The 19,395-nt window shown below is 48.2% G+C and overlaps 7 protein-coding genes across 7 annotated transcripts; 5 read left to right on the top strand and 2 right to left on the bottom strand.

The window, feature by feature from the left end:
• Positions 1-124: 124 nt before the first annotated feature.
• Positions 125-2,746, top strand: BKA55DRAFT_552909 (fungal-specific transcription factor domain-containing protein). The gene is made up of 5 exons (XM_046191477.1): positions 125-484; positions 638-1,922; positions 1,975-2,090; positions 2,139-2,336; positions 2,389-2,746. The coding sequence occupies exons 1-5, from the start codon at positions 301-303 to the stop codon at positions 2,667-2,669; spliced, it is 2,064 nt and encodes a 687-aa protein (XP_046057643.1). The 5' UTR covers positions 125-300; the 3' UTR covers positions 2,670-2,746.
• A 547-nt stretch (positions 2,747-3,293) lies between these two features.
• BKA55DRAFT_589225 (Alpha/Beta hydrolase protein) lies at positions 3,294-4,151 on the bottom strand (the record flags this gene model as incomplete). The annotated part of the gene is made up of 1 exon (XM_046194904.1): positions 3,294-4,151. One exon carries the CDS (start codon positions 4,149-4,151, stop codon positions 3,294-3,296), a length of 858 nt encoding a protein of 285 aa, XP_046057642.1.
• A 309-nt stretch (positions 4,152-4,460) lies between these two features.
• BKA55DRAFT_683929 (fungal-specific transcription factor domain-containing protein) lies at positions 4,461-6,989 on the top strand (the record flags this gene model as incomplete). The annotated part of the gene is made up of 3 exons (XM_046198564.1): positions 4,461-4,553; positions 4,605-4,735; positions 4,784-6,989. 3 exons carry the CDS (start codon positions 4,461-4,463, stop codon positions 6,987-6,989), a joined length of 2,430 nt encoding a protein of 809 aa, XP_046057641.1.
• Positions 6,990-7,780: 791 nt separating this feature from the next.
• BKA55DRAFT_589223 (uncharacterized protein) lies at positions 7,781-12,031 on the top strand (the record flags this gene model as incomplete). The annotated part of the gene is made up of 7 exons (XM_046194903.1): positions 7,781-7,978; positions 8,033-8,171; positions 8,229-8,251; positions 9,160-9,854; positions 10,023-10,585; positions 11,120-11,767; positions 11,868-12,031. The coding sequence occupies 7 exons, from the start codon at positions 7,781-7,783 to the stop codon at positions 12,029-12,031; spliced, it is 2,430 nt and encodes an 809-aa protein (XP_046057640.1).
• Positions 12,032-12,243: 212 nt separating this feature from the next.
• On the top strand, positions 12,244-14,342 carry BKA55DRAFT_701462 (uncharacterized protein). Its single transcript, XM_046200599.1, has one exon. It carries the CDS (start codon positions 12,280-12,282, stop codon positions 13,861-13,863), a length of 1,584 nt encoding a protein of 527 aa, XP_046057639.1. The 5' UTR covers positions 12,244-12,279; the 3' UTR covers positions 13,864-14,342.
• Positions 14,343-14,350: 8 nt separating this feature from the next.
• On the bottom strand, positions 14,351-15,806 carry BKA55DRAFT_683926 (uncharacterized protein; the record flags this gene model as incomplete). The annotated part of the gene is made up of 2 exons (XM_046198563.1): positions 14,351-15,584; positions 15,634-15,806. The coding sequence occupies 2 exons, from the start codon at positions 15,804-15,806 to the stop codon at positions 14,351-14,353; spliced, it is 1,407 nt and encodes a 468-aa protein (XP_046057638.1).
• Positions 15,807-17,829: 2,023 nt separating this feature from the next.
• BKA55DRAFT_552895 (uncharacterized protein) lies at positions 17,830-19,315 on the top strand. Its single transcript, XM_046191476.1, has one exon. The coding sequence runs from the start codon at positions 18,169-18,171 to the stop codon at positions 19,138-19,140; it is 972 nt and encodes a 323-aa protein (XP_046057637.1). The 5' UTR covers positions 17,830-18,168; the 3' UTR covers positions 19,141-19,315.
• The last annotated feature ends 80 nt before the right edge of the window (positions 19,316-19,395 follow it).

Here is a 19,395-nt window from a genome sequence, read left to right as displayed (position 1 = left end):
ATTTCACACTAATCTCTCTTGCCGAGACACTAGTACGTAAGTAGCATATCCGACATCGCGCCCCCTAAAAACAACTCACTCGGCCAACTCCGTCTTCTACACCCAAAGCCTCCCCTGTCGGCCAACTTATCTTTCCCGGTGCCCCCCCTCCATCACGCGATTTTTCGCCGACATCTCTTCGCCTCTTTCCCTCTCCCTTCTTTCGCTCCCCCAGCCTGGCTCTTACACTTTCTCCCTCAATCGCGTGGAGCGCAACGGGTACCTGGCCCGCCTCCTCCGAAAGCATCATACCAAGATCAGATGGATCACTCTCAGGCTACCGATCGGGAACGGGCAACTTCTTCCTCGTCTACTGCTACGCCCCGCAAGTTCAGCATTCGCAGTAACTTTGGTAAAGCCCGTCAGCCAAGGAGCCGCAAGAACAGACCCTGTGACGCCTGTCGTCGCCGGAAGACTGCTTGTGTCATCACCTCTGAACCCCCTTGTGAGGCGTCCCCCCCCCCCCCCCCCCCCTCCCCCCCGATTCCCACGCACTACCACCTACCAGTCCAGTGGCTCACACAAAACTCCACTTGACACTTCCGCTAGTCAATCTGTGAATTGCTTATACTGACCGTTGCATCAATCCGTAATACAGGCCTTTTCTGTAAAAGCAGAGGGTTGGTATGCCAGTCAGTCTCCGATACTGACCCTCTAGCCCCCCGGCCTCCATCCGGCTCTGGGCCTGAGTCTTCCAGAAGTCACGATGCACTAAGCCCGGCGTCTGCATCTGCTTCCGTATCTGCATCTGGCGCGTCGGCCATCTCACCGTCAGCGCCATCTGAAGCTACTCGGCACAGATCCGAGTCCGCAGCCGTTGTACACAACGGTCTCGTGCGCCATCCCGCGCCAGTTCCTGGAGAAGACCCTCCGGACAGGAGTATCAGCCTAGATCCACCGCGCCTAGAGCCTAATCAAGAAGCCGTCTACGCTCTTGAGGATGTACCAGGCCGTACAGCGCACGCTATGGCGTTAGGCTCAGAGCAGGACCCTTACTTCCTCGACGCCTTTCGATCCGTGCTTCTCAGTGAGCGAGAGGGCATTGACGCCAACTTTGTGCAGGTCTACCATGGCGGGCCTGATGTGGATGATTACCCGATGCACTTCCTGCTGCTGCTTGATGAGTTCCCCGATCACAAGAATGAGGCTAGGCAGGTGGCTTCCGATGCGATAGAGCGTATCGTCTGGCCCCACGGCCCGGCCCTCGTCCGTCTTTATTTCCGGCACGTTCACGTAGGATTCCCCGTCATTCACAAGACTCGCTTCCTTCGGCAATACGCGACTGCCAAGCTTGACATACCCTCGTCGCTACGGGGCGCCGTTTACGCCTTGGCGTGTGTGTTCTGGAAACAAGATGCAACGCTTGCGAGAATACCATGCCCATTCCAGCAGCATGAACTCACTAACAATGCCCAAGAAGCGTTGAGACGAGAACTCGATGCGCCTAATCTCTCGAGACTCATGTCAGCACTGCTGCTAATGCATATGATACCACCAGAGATTGACAGCGTTGAGACACCGTATGTCTGGGTAATGGCCTGTCAAGCCACAGCGACAGCGCAAATGCTCGGTCTTCACCAAGACCCTGACAAGTGGAACATAGCACCCTGGGAGAAGAGGTTGCGAAAGAAGCTCTGGTGGGCGGTCTTTTACACAGATTGCTGGTCAGCTGTAAGCCACGGTAATCCCCCGCATGTAAGCTACGAGTCCTTCACGACTCCACCCCCGGACATGGATGATCTGCGGTCTGGCGAGGATATCCCTGACGATCTTCGCTATATGATCGATCCTGAGGATGCCACGTTCCGCGTGTCTGACGGTGCACGCTTCCTCGAAATGATCACTGTGTCTCGGGAGATGCGTGCCATCCTTGACTGCAGCTAGTAAGGAACCTAACCATCGGCGTATTAAAGGTCAATGACTTACATGATGTAGTGGTGTACGATCAACTCAACAGACGCGTACTCAACTGATACCTATCCGAGACACGCTCAAGGAGTGGCCTAGCCTCATCCCGAGCTGTTTGGCCGTGAGGCCCTACGCCCACAATGGTATGTAATATGCATCTTCAGAATTCGCCGATCTCTAACACGAACTAGGACCCCTTCACATTTCCTTCTTCGCTACGCAGGTGTTGCTCTTCCGGGGTCTGATGTTTCCAGCCACAAGAGCCGCAAAGGTCACACCGGGATCTAATCTTCAGCGATGGCTCTCCACCGCACTAGCAGAGTTCGAGCTCTTCACGACATTCATGGCGTACATCACCGAAGAGGAACTAACGAGCTTCTGGGGAAGATGTAAGTTTGCCGATCAACACGGCACTCTGAAACATTCGCTAATGCAATACAGTTGCCCGAACGCAACTTATCTTGTGCGGAAACTTTCTGATCTATCTCTTCTTGCTGGCGAGTGATCCACGAGATATCGAAGCTGCTTATCGGTTGCTGGAGAAGTTTCATCAGTCACTGCAGAGACTTGGTGATACGGAGGATGTAGCTGCAAAGGTTTTCTTGCGACCTGTTATTCTACGGATTGATTCGTTCTTCATGCAAGCTACCGAGTTGATCAAGCATGGAAGAACGGTTGTTCTAGAACCACCTATCATGACAGTACCAAGGGGTGAGTCTTAAAAAGCTTGGAGTGTATAATTGGATTTTAAACTGTAGTCTTTTCTATCATGATGAATAATGACCAACTGAACCATAAATTACCCTCTTTCCCGATGTTACATCATGATGATTTCGACAAGGATACACGACGATCTCATTAACAGTCATAGTGGCTTTCAATAAAACTCGGCGAAATTTCCATGGTTTCTCAAACTATCGAAATTTCATGCAAGCCCGTGGCATAGAAGCTGCACCATCGGCCAACGGTGCATCATGCAGAAAATATTGGTGGCTGATGTCCGATCGGCGAGTCGGGGATGGCTAGCCTCGGCACTACTCCACCTTTAGCGTTCGCCGATGCTATGGACTAGGATCTTGTGATATGTCTTTTCGTTTCGAGTTGTATGCGTGTGTGATGATGAAGTTCCCCGAATATCTTACATCAGATTGTCACTTTGCATGCGAGGTTGGAAAGTGAAATACCGACGTGTGATGGTCCGGTTGTGCGGGGTTGGGAATTGGTGATATCCTCGGCTTACCGACTTTGCAGCGGGAGTTGAACTGATACGACATGATCCTTGTATTGAAGAGCAAGACTGATCTGATTATACGGTACTGGGTACAGGGAATGAATGATACACGTAATCAAGCCTTCAACCACTTCAATACCTCAGTTGTGAACTGTTCAAAACCATCTACAAACGAAACATGGCCGGCATTCTTGATAATCACCAAATCAATCTTGTTGCTCTTACCGGCCGCTTCGAACCCTTCTTGGATCTTATCTCTCATCTCCTTCATAGTCTCCGGTAGATTCGCGTCCTTCTCGCCAACGATACAAATCGCATCATCAACACTCGAACCAATCTTAGCAAACCTCGGTCGAAGATCAAAAGTCTCGCTTCTCAGTGCGTTACAGCATGCTTCGAAACCATCGATCGTAGTTCCAGACATGACAGTTCGCATACGCTGTGTTTCCTGAGGGTTGCTCTCGAGCCATTCTTTGCCGAACCATCGTTCTAGAGTGCTTTGGATGGTAGAGTCGAGAGTACCTGCTTCTCGGGCGGCTGCGACGCGAGAACCAAATGTATCTTCTGTGCCGGCGTTGATGGGCGATGAAGAGATGGTGTCGCAGATGGCGAGTTTGCTTACGATATTGGGATACTTGGTGGTGAAGTAGACACCTGCTGATGCACCCATCGAGACTCCGATCCATGAGTAGACCTTGTTGATCTCCAGCTTCTTGAGAAGATGATGGACATCTTCAGCCATGGAATCAAACGTAGGGCTCAGGTCTTTCGGTGCTGATGAACCACCGTGACCGGGTTGATCATATCGTAGAGTGCGATAACCATTGTTGTTGAGGGCCTTGACGACGTGATCCCATACCGAAAGAGGTGCAGTGAGGGAGTTCGATAAAATGATGAGGGGTCCTTCTTTTGGTGAGGTGTCCAAAGCGTAGGCCAAGGTTCTGGAATCCGGGAGTGTCAAAGAGCTAGCCATCCTGAATTGATTCCTCGCGATAAGATAATGTTTAGGGTAGATGAACGACGGATTGATAAGACGACGAAACATGTCAAATGCCTAACGTTATACTGACAGAGATGTTGTCATGTTGGTTGAACACTGAGGCGTAGGGTAGCCCAGCGGTCTTTAGTTTCTCCATTCCCAAACTCACAAGGTAGCATTCCATTAGCGGCTTATTCCCACGCCATCTACGTATTCCATCGGAAGCATGCTTCCGTCCCGCGGGAAAAGGAACCCCAGATCCGGGAAGCATCGATTCGATGAGTCCTTTTCCTCTGTATAACCATGTCTGAATCTGCAAATGCGAAGCGTCGTCTGCGGCGTATCCCTGACGAATCCCGTAAGAGGAATGCTCAAAGTTGTGATCGTTGTCGAAAGGTGAGTGTATTTGCTGTAAAGACACTGTAATTGGGGTGTTGACTGGTGTAGAGGAGGTGCAAATGTGTACCTGATCCTTCGGGCGCAGGCTGTGTGAATTGTCTTGAACATAACGCCACTTGCTCGTATACAGCGCCACGAAAGACGCGGTTTTATGGGAGTGTTGATGATTTGAGTGATAGGTCTGTCTCACTTGTGTGCAGCTTGTGTAACACTGCTGACATCATTAGGTATCGATGTCTCGAAGCAATTGTCAGAGGCGCTTTTCCGAATGAAACTCTTGATCATGTTAGTGATCTTGCACGACTGGGTCAGAAGATGGGGTATAAAATGCCTGATATTTCTGATCCTAATAGAACACACATGAGAGTTGAGGATCTGGTGCAGAATCTTTCTAGTAAAGAACGGACTCCGTCGACAGGCCCGGATATCATCACAGCTGATTCGAGGGCTGATGTATCGCCGAGGAGTTCAAAGTCTCATAGTGAGGAGCCGCAATCTTCGCTTGTTAAAGATAACTCTGGTCATGAGCATTACATCGGACCTTCAGGGACTTTGAACTTCTGGAATCAACTTCGTAATCTTGTTGATTCTAATAATAGCCCGCATCCATCCCCTGGACGCGAAGGAGCTACCAAATTCACACAGGATAATACTAGTCGACTTTTAGAGGCTGATGGGCAAGACGAAGATGATCAACAACCACGCAGTGAAGCAACACCTCAAGATGGACCATCACCTGGAGCCATTACCTCCGCCATTGCGCGCGACTTCACACGTCTTCCAACAGCAGACATGGATGAAATCCTCGGTCAATTTCCTTCAAACGAAGTCCTCGAGTTACTCATCCAATCATACTTCAAGAACGTCCACGATGACTTTCCTCTCTTTCACAGAGCTACCTTTGAGGAAGAATACGAAAGCTTCATCGTCGAAGCGCGCCGTAATTCACGTCTTCCTTCGACACCACTTCGACTACCCGATTGGGGATGGATAGGCTGTCTTCATATGATTGTGGTATTTGGGTCTATCGCTGATAGGTCAATACCCAACGTTGATCATTCTGCCCTACGACGAAGATCTATTGCAGTTGCTAGAGGTCTACTCCCCCAGTTCATCTCAAAGTGCTCACTTACGAATGTCCGAGTTCTACTGCTTCTTTCACTGTTTTTGCACAACAACAATGAAAGAAATGCTGCGTGGAACATTGCCGGAACAGCGACTCGAATATCCTTCGCCCTCGGTCTTCATCGATCAGACATGAGTTCCTCCTTCAGACCTCTAGAGAGAGAAGTTCGAAAATGGGTCTTCTGCACACTTTACTCCTTTGAGCAATTCCTCGCTTCAAGCCTCGGTAGACCTAGTGGCCTTCAAGAACTCGACGTCGAAGTCGTCCCACCGCGCGAAGGCTTTGTAGAAGGAGGTATAGGAACCGATGCCAGGCTTGTGTCGTGGTCCGTCAAATTTCAAGCTATCCTGGCGCGAACACGTCTTCTGCACGTTGGAATAAATCGAAGTTCAGGACCGACGTTGGATGAGATCATGACTGCGCTGAATGGTTGGAAGAGAGATATTGGAAAAGCACCTGGACTCGATGTTTCGTGGATTAAAATGGAAGGGCCAGCTCTGGAGTCTATTGATCATGAAAGAGCTGTGGATATGGAAGAACTCAAAGTATCATTGGCGTGGAAGACGCGTGCTCAACTTCGTGCCGTGTTACTTTTGCATATTCACTTTCATTACATCGCCATCGTGGCTACACGTCCACTTCTCCTTCGCGACGTCGCAGCAGCTCGGAAAGAAGACGCACCAAAAACTCCGGTGCCTACGCATGCAGCTCTATGTGTCAAGCATGCGTGTCAACTGAGTTATCTGATGATACTCCTGGATCACTTTGATGTTATCAACGGTCTTTCTGGTCTTGATATCTTTTACGCTTACTGCTCTGCTATGATTCTCATACTGCGGTTATTACGGTTGCGCCCTGGAGAGGGTGCAGAAAGTATTGGACCAGATGAAGTAATGCTGCAGAACAAAGTCCGACGTCTAGTCGCAACATTACGAAATGTCATCAACCATACGGATAAATGCGGTTCAATGAAGAGATTAGCTCAAGTAGTCGACACCTTCTCAGAGTGCGCCAATAATCCAACTGATCCTCCGGGAATATCGAATCTACCTCCGCAGGGGATCAACATGAACAATCCGCCGTATCCAGCTGGTTGGTCAGCTGAACAAGTACAAGCGCAGCAGGGTCAAGGGATAGCACTTGGGTCGATGGAGGGACTCTTGGACTTTTTGCCGTTTCCGGGGTTTGGAATGGCTGAAGGATCTATGGCGCAGTATGTGCCGGGGAGTGAGATGGAGATGACGGGATGGCATGATATGGAGTTTTTGATGGAGGGGTATGGGGATCAGAGCAGGACAAATTGTTAGACAACTGTATGATGACTATAGCATGTGTAATGAAAGATGAAAGGATTTGAATCGTTACCGGGGGAATTGTCAAAATATGTGCTGAATCTGTCGATGTCGGGTGAAGTCAGCTTTAAGATGGGCCCTTGAAGCTTACGGGATGTGTTCTCCAACTTAGGAGGGTATTGAAAGAGGTCAGGTCGTAACTCTGACAACAAAGAACAAAGACTCCTACCTCGAAGACGGAATAAGGTGACAAACCTTACGTGCGAAAGGGTCGGTACTTTGAACTTGGAAGAGACGGGATTCCGTTCCACCTTTGCAGACATGGCTGTAGGTAGCTTAGGTAGTCGTCTAATTGGACACAGCAACTGAACGCAGACAAAGGTAGCCCAGAGTTCAGCTTGTGGGGTATGTAAGCCGAAGGAACGGGCCTTCGGAGGATTATTCCCGGAGGATCGAGGAGATATGCAGCATAGACTGGTTTAGGTAGGTAAGTAACGCATGGAACCTCCGATATTACCTCAATCGTCAAGTAGGAATTGCTTATTATGGAAGAGCCTATCGGGTTTTAGTTTCTCAACACCAACTAACCCTCGGGTCATATGTTCTGACACTAAACTCGGACGAAGGATTCGCATGCTATAGCTGAAGCAATCAGGATCAGAGCTCATTTAACCGAGTGGTAGGATTACTGTATGACCCCTCTATGGAACTCCATTCATCAAGACATATATTCCCGGCCAAGTCCAGCAGTAAGTCAAGTTGCAGTCAAGATAACCACACTCAATCAGCTAGTGACACAGCGCAAAATGACCAAAGCAATCACAGTATTGATGACCCTCCTGTGTACCGCATTCGCCCAGATCGACAGAACCTGTATCGACATTGCCTTCAACTCTGAAACAAACACGTTATCGGGTAAATGCCAGCCTCGTGATAACTCAGGCTACATCCCGTCCGAGTTGGACCTCAATGACTGTTTCGGGTACGATGGCACCAACATTACAGTAAGTCGTCTTCGTGAAAGTAGTCCGATTCATACAAGCTGAGCAGTTTGTTAGCCAACCTACCATGGAAACTTTGCTGAAAGCTGTCACGGATGCGAGATGTTTGTAGCGCCTGATCCGTGGTATGGTGGTGCAGAGTACTGGATCAGGTGCACTTGTAAGGGGCAGAGTGGAAAGGTCGCTGTTCCTCTTGGTAAGTTAATTCTACGGATGAGTGTAGCGTGAGAAGGTGACTGATTGAATACAATAGAAGCCGCTGTTGCACATGAGTATGTGTCTAATAAGGACGGCCACTTGCTTTGTTGATTGAACGGTCTGAAGGAAGACACATGAATTAGTGCCAGAGAAGGGACCAAGACCGAGTGCTTATTGAACTAGTCCAATTGAGATAAGGAAATTGGGCATGGCTGACGGCCCGATTGTTTGTTCCCAAATTACATTAACCAGATGGCCTGTCTCCAGATCTGAGTTGTCTTAGCAAAGTCAATGCACCCCTTGCGTAGAGCCTCATGTTCTTTGAAACTTGTATTCGCAGGGTAGAGGCTTTCTTCCTGACTTGAAATGTCTTCTTTGTAGTGTTTGTCGTCGTTGAGTACACAGTTCCTTTTGCGACGAGAAGAACAACAGAACACGAAGGAGCTCTCTGGTCTGTGGCTATAATTATCCCCTGCTGCGTTCAGTACCATGGACATGTCTTTGTATTTATAACAGGCGTAATTTCGAAATTCCTGCTTTCTTGCGGGGTGGCTGTGGAGCCTCCAACAAAGAAGACAAAGCCATTGCGAGTGCATTTCTCTTTACATGTATGAAACATGAGTTTTGAAAGTAAGGAAGAAGCCGTTACGGTATCGCCGTTAAAGTATGAAGGATTTCTTGTTCGGCTAGACTCGCATATGGCCAATGTATAAGAAGCTGTCTATTTGACTCCAAGATTTGAGACTCATCACTATCAATCACACATTCAAATAACAACATACACATAACAAAAACTAACAATACAGCAATTACAACCAACACAACAAAGACACACAACATGTCCTCTGATCACGAAATCAACCAAATCAGCAGCTCATTGTCATCCGCTACGATGACGCCCCAAAAGTCTCAACAGGCGACGCTAGATCTTCTCCCTGTTGAAGTCCTTCCTACAGATTTCAGGTGAGCCTGGAAAAGACGAAAAGACTTTCTCAGCTCGGGAGTTCAAGGGCTTATGCTTACTCAGCCCTTATCTCAGCAAACTCTACCTACGTTTTCACTATTTCGGGAATAATAATGGCGCTTTCCGGGACGCACTCAGAAACGCTGATATCAAGGTAATGGAACGATGTGCCCAGCTTGGAGCTGCACCTGATACGAGATGGGAGCTACCTGAAGCCGACGGCTGTCGGTGCCTGTCTGAGCGTCGGCATACCCACCACAGGCCTATCGACGAGCTATTGGAGAGCGTCTACTTGGGCGAAGCCCCAATTGACAAGAGCGTCGACGCTTTGAAGTGGCTTCTGGGAAGGAAGTTTGACATGACAGAGCAGAGAGATCAGCCCTGGTACGACGCAAACGACTATTGCGATCATGTCCCTGAATTTCTTATCACTATCTTGAACAAGAGCCCTGATCGTGTCCGCACAGAAGGCATATGCCAGATGATCAAATTGCTGCACAGCTATGATTACTCGCTCCCTTTCCACATGAACTTTGCGTCCTATTTGGGTCGAGACTGGGAAGATATTGGACTTCCAGGTCCTCTCTCAGGGCCTCTAGACGTGGCTCTACGCTCTCATTGTCCACCTTACCTTCTTGAGCTTGCCCTTCGAGATTATATGCGCCGCCTCGTAGAATTCGGCGTTGCTTATCTGGGGGGCTCTCCTCTCATGCAAAGGTGGGCAGGAAAACATCGCTTCGCGGAACCTATCGGATTCTTCGGACGACAAACAGTGAAAACAGTTGACCAGCCGTGGTGGAAACTCACCAATATACTGAACACAATCTGGGGACTGTTCCTGGATCTGATGGATAACTCTACGATCTGGGCGGAAGAGTATCGCAGTGAAGCTGCAGACGTGTTGGAGCAGAAGATCGAGGTTCTTATCAAGTATCAAGTGCTCAACCAGCTTGAAGAGACCATGCTAAGAGGCATCGTGGAGTCTATGCGATCCATGACTACTCCTACAAAGGCTAGCAACTTTGGCGTAGTCGATGATGGGGATTCTCTGTGCTGCTGGGAAACGCTATACAGTGCGATCCTCCCTTTCAAGACTATTGAAGAACATTGGATTTTGGACGACTGGGATCTCATTGATCCAACCATTTCCTGTTGTCTTCCTCATGAATGCCATCGTTTCAACATTGACCCCGACTGCAATGTTTACAAGATGTATCACGACTATCAGATGCAGAACGACCAGATTAGGCCGACGTTGAACCGTCCGTGGGGTAGCGAGGGGGTTGTAAAGAGAGAGGATGGAAAGTGGGTACATCGCGAACGGAGTCGTTTGTTTCATAGCAACGATTATACAGGTCTAGGAATGGTAGGAATGGTAGGGGGAGACTTTTCGAGATTACCAAGCTGGACTGAGGGCTGCAGCTACGCGGATATTGAGAAGGCTGTATGTGAGCGGTGGGCAGATGTTGATGCCAAGAAGCGCGCCGCTCATGGCCTTTAGGTGAGAGGGAAGCAGGATTCTCAGTTAAAAGTATGGGGTGTACTTGGAAGTTTTATTGATCCAGGTAGGTACGTTTTTGATTACTCAATAATAAAGTTTCTTTTGTTTCAGCCAAGGCATACTTGATGTGATGGCGATCGAGGCATTGCTGTAACATATTTCCACTTTGATTGTAATTTGATTTGTGTAACCAGCCCTGCAGGCTGTGTCTGTCGATTGATTGGCTCGTATTTGATCACCAACATGGTGGCTTGCCAAGTCCCAATGCAGTACTGACGTGGCATGAAAGCCTCGCCACTGGGCATCTATGATCCGACAGTGACTGGATAATATATTCCATGACATTTCACTTGAGTTTATATGAGCAATCTCAACTCCGACTTCATCAACGACTTAAATTAAGCTTCCTAAGACGTTTTTTTCTTCTTCTTTCAGCCTGTCATGGGCAAGTCAGACTCGAATAATCTCCATATCGCCATAGTGGCGCCTTTGCCAGAAGACTACGAGACAGCCAAAGCCTTGTTGGACGAACCCGAGCCTGAATATCATCTGTCACACTCGGGAGCTGCATGCTCTCGTGGCAAAGTTGGCCCTCACAATGTCGTCCTGGTCGGAAAAGCTGAGGACATGCTCAATGTTTCTACTTTTGTCAAAGACACAGTCGACGATGTACTCGAAGCCTTCCCATCTATTCGAACGGGCTTTTTGATTGGAATCGATGGTACAGCACCTGAGGAGAGCCTTGCAAAACCAGGCGATATCGTCGTGGGATTTCCGCAAGGCTTTCAACCTGGGCTAGTTCAGTTCGATGTAGATGAGACAACTATCTCTAATCGCATCTCAACGACTTTTGAAATGAGCCATCCACCCTCTTGTATCAAGTCCGTCTTCAATACCATCCAATCCCCGGAGGGTCGTCGGCACTGGGGCGAATATCTGCAACATCAATCATCTCGAGCAGAGCTTGCCTCCACAAAGGACTGCCAGCCGCTTAAACAAGATCCCAGTAAACCAAACAAAATCTTACGGGGCATAGTAGCATCGTCTGCTCGTCTCTTATCTGATCGTGATTTGACCAACAAGGTCGGAAGCGACAGCAAGATCATGTGTTTCGAACGAGCAGCTGCCAGTATCAAATCAAGACTTCCATTCTTGACTGTCTGCGGCACAGTTAGTTCTGCAAGTTCAAGTTCTCCAAAATTGGATGAATCTGCGGCACGTCAAATCAGAATGGCCACAGTCATATATGCCATGTTTGTCTCGCATCGAATCAGTGCTGTCCAACTCAAAGAAGAACATGCCTTTACAGCTCTATTTCAATACGATCGATTTGATCTGGACCGTCCTGGATTTCGACTGGTACGCCTTGAAAAAGGCGTTCAATCTCAATTGAAGTGCCATCTTGTCCAAGCGTACCTCGACAAGGAACTCATCTTCACTTATGAAGCACTGTCTTATTCGTGGGGAAGCCAGGATACACCTCACGAGATCATAATAGATGGAAAGCATTTATCAATAACAGAAAGCTTACATGAGGCTCTTTGCAGCTTGAGAAACCCCACTAAGGACCGAATGCTTTGGGTCGATGCTCTTTGCATTGACCAGAGTAATATCAAGGAACGTGGCCACCAAGTCGATTGCATGGGAGAGATCTACAAGAAATCGGACAATGTAATCATCTGGCTTGGCTATGTAAGTGGAGCCGGCGCTGTCATGTTAAAATTCGCCATCGACATCTTCAAAGACGAACTGCCCTTGCACGCTTTTCGGAAGTGGTCACGTCAGGATACCCGTTGGCAACACCAATGGAAACAAAGTGAAGCGAGCGTCGGACTATCTTCCCATGACTCAGTCGATGGCCTCCGAAGCTTCATGGGAAAGCCCTGGTTCTCAAGAGTCTGGATCTTACAGGAAGTGGCCAACGCAAAATGCGCCACCGTGGAGTGCAATCTAGGGAGTATCCCTGCCAAGATATTCGCCCTCTTACCACATGCTATGAACTTTGAGGTCGGCGAACAGTGTCAAGCTGTCCTGGACATCATGCCAAGTCCCCTTAAAGGCTCATCCTGGTGGGACCAAAATCGAAACCTCTGCAACTTAATGTGGAAGTTCAAAGGGTGTCAAGCCACGGACCCGAGAGACAGGGTTTACGCACTCCTCGGGATGGCGTCCGATCTCAAAGACACTGGAATGAGGGCTGATTACGCTAAGGATGAGCGAGCGGTGATACAAGATTTTTGTGGTTATCTGTTAGGCGACGTGTGCCCTGCTTACGATTCGCTGGCAACAGATATTAGAGACCTGCAAGCACAACTGCCTGCCATATCTATGCAACAACTCCAACAGAAGCTTCAGGGGAAACCGACAAACAACTCACTGAGGGCATATCTGGGACGGCAGGGCTTGATAGCAATGATAGACGACCAGCATTTCGTGGATATCATGCAACATGGAAGCCGGATCATGAGTCTATTCCTGGACAAGAGTGTATCACCCGTTTGTATCACTTCAGACACTGCACTTCAGTCTCTACAGAGATACCCGGATGTCCTTGAGATCCTTCGGAAGAGGCCAGATTTCATAATTGAGCCTTTGGCAGAGTTCGTCGCTCGAGCCGTGCAACATGATGCAGAAGTCATGGGACAAATCCTTGGATCATCCTCGGACCCAGAACAGCTAAGGGTTGATGCCTTGATGGAAGCAATCTCAATCGGGCTGACTTCATGTCAAACTTTCCTCGAATACTGCCATCCCCCTGCCAAGATAACGGCAAAGCTACTGAGGAAAGCTATGTTTTGCCATCGAGACGTGCTGCGGCATCTTCTTAGTGTAGCTCGATCTCCAGTTCAGCTTCTCGAAAACATTTACCTCGATGCGAACACCGAACACCCCAAAGGAATCAGGATCATCGATGAACACAGCCGACCCGTCATGATGACAAAAGAACTGATTGGCAAGGGCATAGAGACTGGCGAAGAAGTTCTTGAGCTTTTTCTGGAAGAAATGGGGTGCTCAATTGAACTAGAAGAGGATCTCTTCCTTAAAGGGATTGCGAACGGCTTGGGAACCCTCGAATGCCTGACTGAAGAGTGTATAAATCCTTTCAATATAACCCGAAAGGTATATCGAGAGGCAACCAGAGCGGGGATGAAGACACTAGATCTCCTCTTTCCCAGTTCCCCCACCGAATCAGAAATGACGGAAACTCGTGTTCTGGCGTTTTAGAAGTAGTACGACTATACCATTGTTTGGGGCAGAAAATTAACTGGGAGTACGTTTTTCTTCGAAAGGACGACACAGAGGAAAAATTGCAGATCACAGACAATTTGATCTTCAATACTATTGGTGAGGATTGCAATGAAACTTTGAGACGCATGCAATATGCAGAGCAACGCGTTCCTGAGGATGCAGCTATAAGAGCAATCGAAAGTGGTCCAGAAGCTTTTACTACGCTGCTCAACCGACCAGGTTTAAACTTTAGAGTCACAGAGCAGATTCGTCAAGTAGCTAGTGAACACATGTATGCTTTTGAGGTATTGAGAGTGAAACGCCAGAGCGAAGTATTCCCAGGCTCAAATATCAAGCCGGACCACTACTCCGTCAGGTTGATGGAGAGGAAATTGAAAGCGGCCTGCGGGTGGGACTATGATATAACAAAAATCAGGCTCAGTGAAATTTTCAACTAGATATAGACTTATAGTGACAAATGGTTTCATCTCCCTCCCCAGCCTGATAACTCCTTGTGACACGCATCCCATCCGCTGAAGTACGGCGATCTAGCCTCACCACCAACCTCAGACCCAGCAGATCTCGCAAGGTATTCCAAGACCATATTCCCCCAAAGCCAACTCGCCGCTCCCATCCCAGGATGCAAACCATCCTGGTACAAACTCCCAAGAAGATGTATCAACTTAGCCCACTCAAACATCTCATGACCAGCCTGTTCTGCCACAGCTCTCCCCAAACGATCCATCTCCATCATTATAGCATCGCCCATTCCACTCTCCCTATGAACCGTCAAGGCCCTAAACATAATAGGAACATCTTCCCCAAACTCATCATTAAGCCGCTTGGCGATCTTCTTTATACGTGCTGTAACGAAACGGACTTCCTCCCAAGCCATCTGCCTATTTTTCAAGGTCATAGGCTTATCACCCTCATTATGCATCGCTGCACCACCCTCCCAGAAAGCGCGCTGATCCCAAAGTCCGTTCTGCCAGAGAATTAAGTCTGGATGACCGGAGGGACCTTGGATAGGTGCTTCGTGGGGTTTCCAGAATATGTTCCAGCGTTCTTCCCAGGCGACGTTCTTGAGGTTTTCGATCCACCACCAGTCTGGGCGGTAGGTGAATGATCCGACGGAGTGGAGGTAGACGAGGGTGAGATTGAAGGCGGGGACTTCGCAGATGCCTTTGGCTTGTCGGCCTGATTTGTCCTGGATGGGGAGATACATCTTGCTGTCGAATTCTTCGCAGAAGAATTGTGTCATGTAGCGATCGACAGAGTCTCCGAACATGACTACACGACGGCCCCATAGCCAGCCGAGACCATTATCATGTTTCATATTAACGAAATCGCTGACTGTTTTGTTCCTCGTCGACGGGACATTAGTTTCTGCTGCTTTGCGTCGGCGTCGATTCTCAACGACAGCCATGCGCATCCATTGTTGAGGATTCCCAGCGGCGTTGAGATACTCTGGTTCAACAGCAGTGTCGTTGAAGACAATCTCGTGCGTTGGTGGGTAAGCCGCATACTCGGGTGGTTCTGAATTAAGGTAATCTTCGGTGAAAGGAATCCATTGCGTATCTCTATAAGCTTTCGGCTCTTTGGGTATATAAAGGTATCCCGGTCGACGATATGGATCTTCGCAATTATGTATAGGTTCTGGTGTAGGTTCAGGAGTGACTTTTGATACCGGTGTAGGCGTCGGTGTAAAAGAGGGAATGCTTCTACACAGTTAGCATGAGATCAACAGGGCAGATGCAACATACTTACGTTTCCTGCGACGAGTCACAGTACTGCTGCGCCTTTCGATGCACAAACTCAACAGGCGATCGTATAGTATCAGAATAAAAAGTAAAAAGAACGACAAAGAAGAAAACGCCCAGTGCAGCGAGAATCCCAACTCTCAGCGCAGGGCGCGACGGTAAACTTGCCGCGACAGCCATGATCGCGTGAGGAGGGAAGACGAAGAGATCACAGTTAAACATGCGGGATGATATACTGTCACTTTTAAGGAAAACTGGATAAAGTGGCCCGCAGAAACTCCTGAGCATCCATGTCCAGTCACCCCAAAGGATTCGCGGACTGTGTCTACACTGGGCTGTGCTTACGACCTGTTGGTTGAACGGATGTTGGTGGAAGCACCCATTGATATTTCAGCTTAATGGTTCCTGAGCTTGGCGAGACCCCTTGTTTTATAGATGCCGGTGTCAGAATCTGCAAATCTCGAGAACCAGCCCTACAGTATCGAATATCCTCCGATAGAGTTTGAGTTTTACATTGAGCCAAGTGGAACGGAGTTGCCATGATTTAGGTACGAGCTAGAGACAAGTGATCTTCAGGGTAGATTTGAGCTTGAGGGAAGAGTCTCCTGATTGCATTGTGGAAATGAATTGCTTACTTCTGACAACCAACAATGAAGTGATATGTGGAGCCAATGTGAAAGATGCAACCGTTTACGGCATGGATGGGTTGCAGATCATCAGGAGATTCGTCATGTTGGAGATCCATAATAAGACTTTTCAAGCTTTTGCCAACGTCTTTGGACAGGGGTGGCCTGGGGTGACTGGGAGATGCTTGGTTATGAGGGGGCTTTGGATTGGTCCTTGATTATGATGTGATGTTGGTTAAAGGCAGTCATTCGTAGATTGAGCGCTCGCCTTCACACCACCACTTACTTAGAACTGGGGAGTGTTTGCTCAAAGGGTACTTGTCAGCACCAGCCGAAGTTCCGAATGCAGGTCCATGGACCACACAATCAGGACCCTTCAACATCTCGCTTGATTCGAAGGATGAATCCTTATTGGGACATCCATCACATCGTCTGTCATACCATTTCCTATTTGACTTCCAGTATAAATGTATAATTCATTATTCATCTCACAACTCTTTCATAAAGCTGTATATATCAGCACAAAAAGTCCCGGTGTCACGAGGTGTTTCATCTGAAAACCGGGCCGGGAATAGCAATCTGTCTCTCACGTCAGATAAGGATAAGACATGGGCGCGTAAGCTTTTTCCTTACCTTAATCTTAAAAAACTGGATTACTGGGGAACTTCTAAAACTCACGACCCCACCTATCAGAGAAAATTTTCCAAGGACAGAATGCTGAGTAAAGGGCGTTAGATCATGAAAGTTGCGATTGGCTTTTGGGTCAGTTTCTCGCGCTCTGTCGATTTATTGATTACGTCAGTGAAGTCGCAGCTGAGGCTCGACGAGATGGAAGATGCGCGAGTCAGTTGACCTCGCTTATCGAGACGGCTTGACAAAGACCTAACGGCGCTGGGTTTTGGGCTTGCCATATCCCTTTGAGGACGAAGTCACACCTAATACATATGTTTGTGAGTTTGACTCCAGTATTGATTAGCTGCTGATCAATACGCCACAGACACCAGCTTTTAGATAGTAAGATTTAGAGAGTTGAAAGTTACAATCTGGAAGCTGAATAATTAGAGGTACTTGGATCTTAGGCTAATTTAGTAAGAATTGTAGGTATTCTTGATATTTGATATTAGGATTTCAATTAGATGGGCTCTATATAGAGAAGTTTAAGGAGCGACCTCGTTCTCAAAGGGATAAAGTGACTGCTTGCTGTTCAACATTGGGCAAATAGTTTACTTTTAAATTCTAGTCTATTATGTGTATTTCTGTCCAAATATTGCTTCATCCATCCAACATGAATGCGTTCATTGTCTGTTAGTACCGTAGTTGGCTGTATATTACGGGTGTGAATATGGATATAATAGATTGTAGGGTGATCTGGTCGCATTTACCCAACTATATAACAAGAGACAATGCCACAGGGTAGGTACGCTAAGAAACATACGCGTAGAGAACGTGAGGTGGGATGAATGTTTACACCAGCCAAGCCTCAGCTCCGAAAGCCACCCTCGCTTAGCCATACCGCCCTAATACTGAAACGCGGAAACCTCCAAATAGAGAAGCCCTCCCTGTTTCAAAACGGACATTACAAGGCCCAACGTTTCTAATGTTTCCAAGCGCCATGAAATTGACCAATTGCATTGAACTCCTTGTTACAGGTGTGAATTCTTCCGCTAATAATATTCAGAGTCTTCATCTCTGTTAAGCATATTCCAGCGAAACATTGGTGAGAATACGCGGAACGGCTTTGAGGATGATATGAGTGGGAGCTTGGCGTTGGTATTAAAACGAAGTGTTTGGTCGTGATCTGTGCATTTGTTCTTGGTCAACTACACTCGTTCTTTTCTTTCGTTAGACATTGACTGTCACTACATTTCACTGTACCTTTTATTTTCATCACATTTTTATAATCTGCTAGACGCAAGATGTCTTCCTCCATTCTTTTCGCTACCGGCCTTCTTGTCGGCGCCGCTCAGGCTTACACCCAAGTCAACGTTGCTTCTCCCTTTATGCTCAAGAACATCGATCCAATCGTCTTTCCCGGCGAGTACAGCAAGTCTCATCTTCACTCGTTCTTCGGCTCCGACGCCGTCACCGTCAACACCAAGACGAGCGCTGAGCTTCAAAAGGGCTGCACCAATGCCGAGAACCCCAACGATCTTTCGGTTTACTGGATTCCTACGCCGCTTTATACCGCCGATGGAAAGAACTTCGAACCTATCCCTGTTATGCGCTTCAGTGCGTATTACAATCTTGGCGAAACACCCGCTGAGGTTCCTATTCCTCAGAACTTGAAGATGGTGGCGGGTGATGCCAATGCGCAGACTCAAGCCGATATGCCAGCTGATGCTAAGGCTGAGTGGACTTGTGAAAGCGAGGCTATTCCTCTTGGTGCCAATGGTTTCCCTACTTCAACCTGCGCCACCCATCTCCAACAGCTCCTCTACTTCCCCCAGTGCGTCAACGAACAAACCCTCGAAACAGCCTACAAGTCCCGCGACTACGGCACTGCCAACTGGTGTCCCGAGGGCAGCAAGTCCATGCCCCAGCTCCGCTTCAGCATCCGCTACGATCTTCGCAAAGTCCTCCCCAACGGCTGGAGCGGCGAGGCTCCGTTTAAGCTTGCGTGCGGTAACGCTTTCTGCTCGCATGGTGATTTTATCAACGGCTGGACTGAGGAGGCGGCGAAGAATATGGTTGCTACTACTGCGGATAAGCGCAAGTTTAGTGCGGTTGAGGGTTCGCTTGGAGACCCTCATGCTGGACCTACTTGTGAGGCTAAGGATGCTGATCCGGAGCATGGTACCAGTGACTACAATGAGAGTGTGGCTGTTATGAACAAGCGGGATGTTTCGGCTTGGGGATGGAAGTCCAAGGCTCGTGTTGTTCGCGCTTAGGGTGATGGTTCGTGAATTGGAGCTACCAGCGTTAGTTGACGGTCTATTGGCTAGACAACATATCTTTCATGGCTTGTACATAGTTACATGTGAATAAACCTGAGTCTTCTTCAATCGACATTTCATTCCATACAATGTTCATTGCTCCCGTACTGGCGTTGATGTTGAGATAACCTTGTTCAGTGGCAGACCTGCACTTAGTAATAAGAGGTTAGGCTGCCATTGGTGTGATTCTCAAGCAGCTGACTTGTTATC

The sequence above is a fragment of the Fusarium redolens genome (genome assembly GCF_020744475.1).
Source record: "Fusarium redolens strain MPI-CAGE-AT-0023 chromosome Unknown BKA55scaffold_1, whole genome shotgun sequence".
Classification (NCBI taxonomy): Eukaryota; Fungi; Ascomycota; class Sordariomycetes; order Hypocreales; family Nectriaceae; genus Fusarium; species Fusarium redolens.
This window is presented reverse-complemented; position numbering and strand designations above follow the sequence as displayed.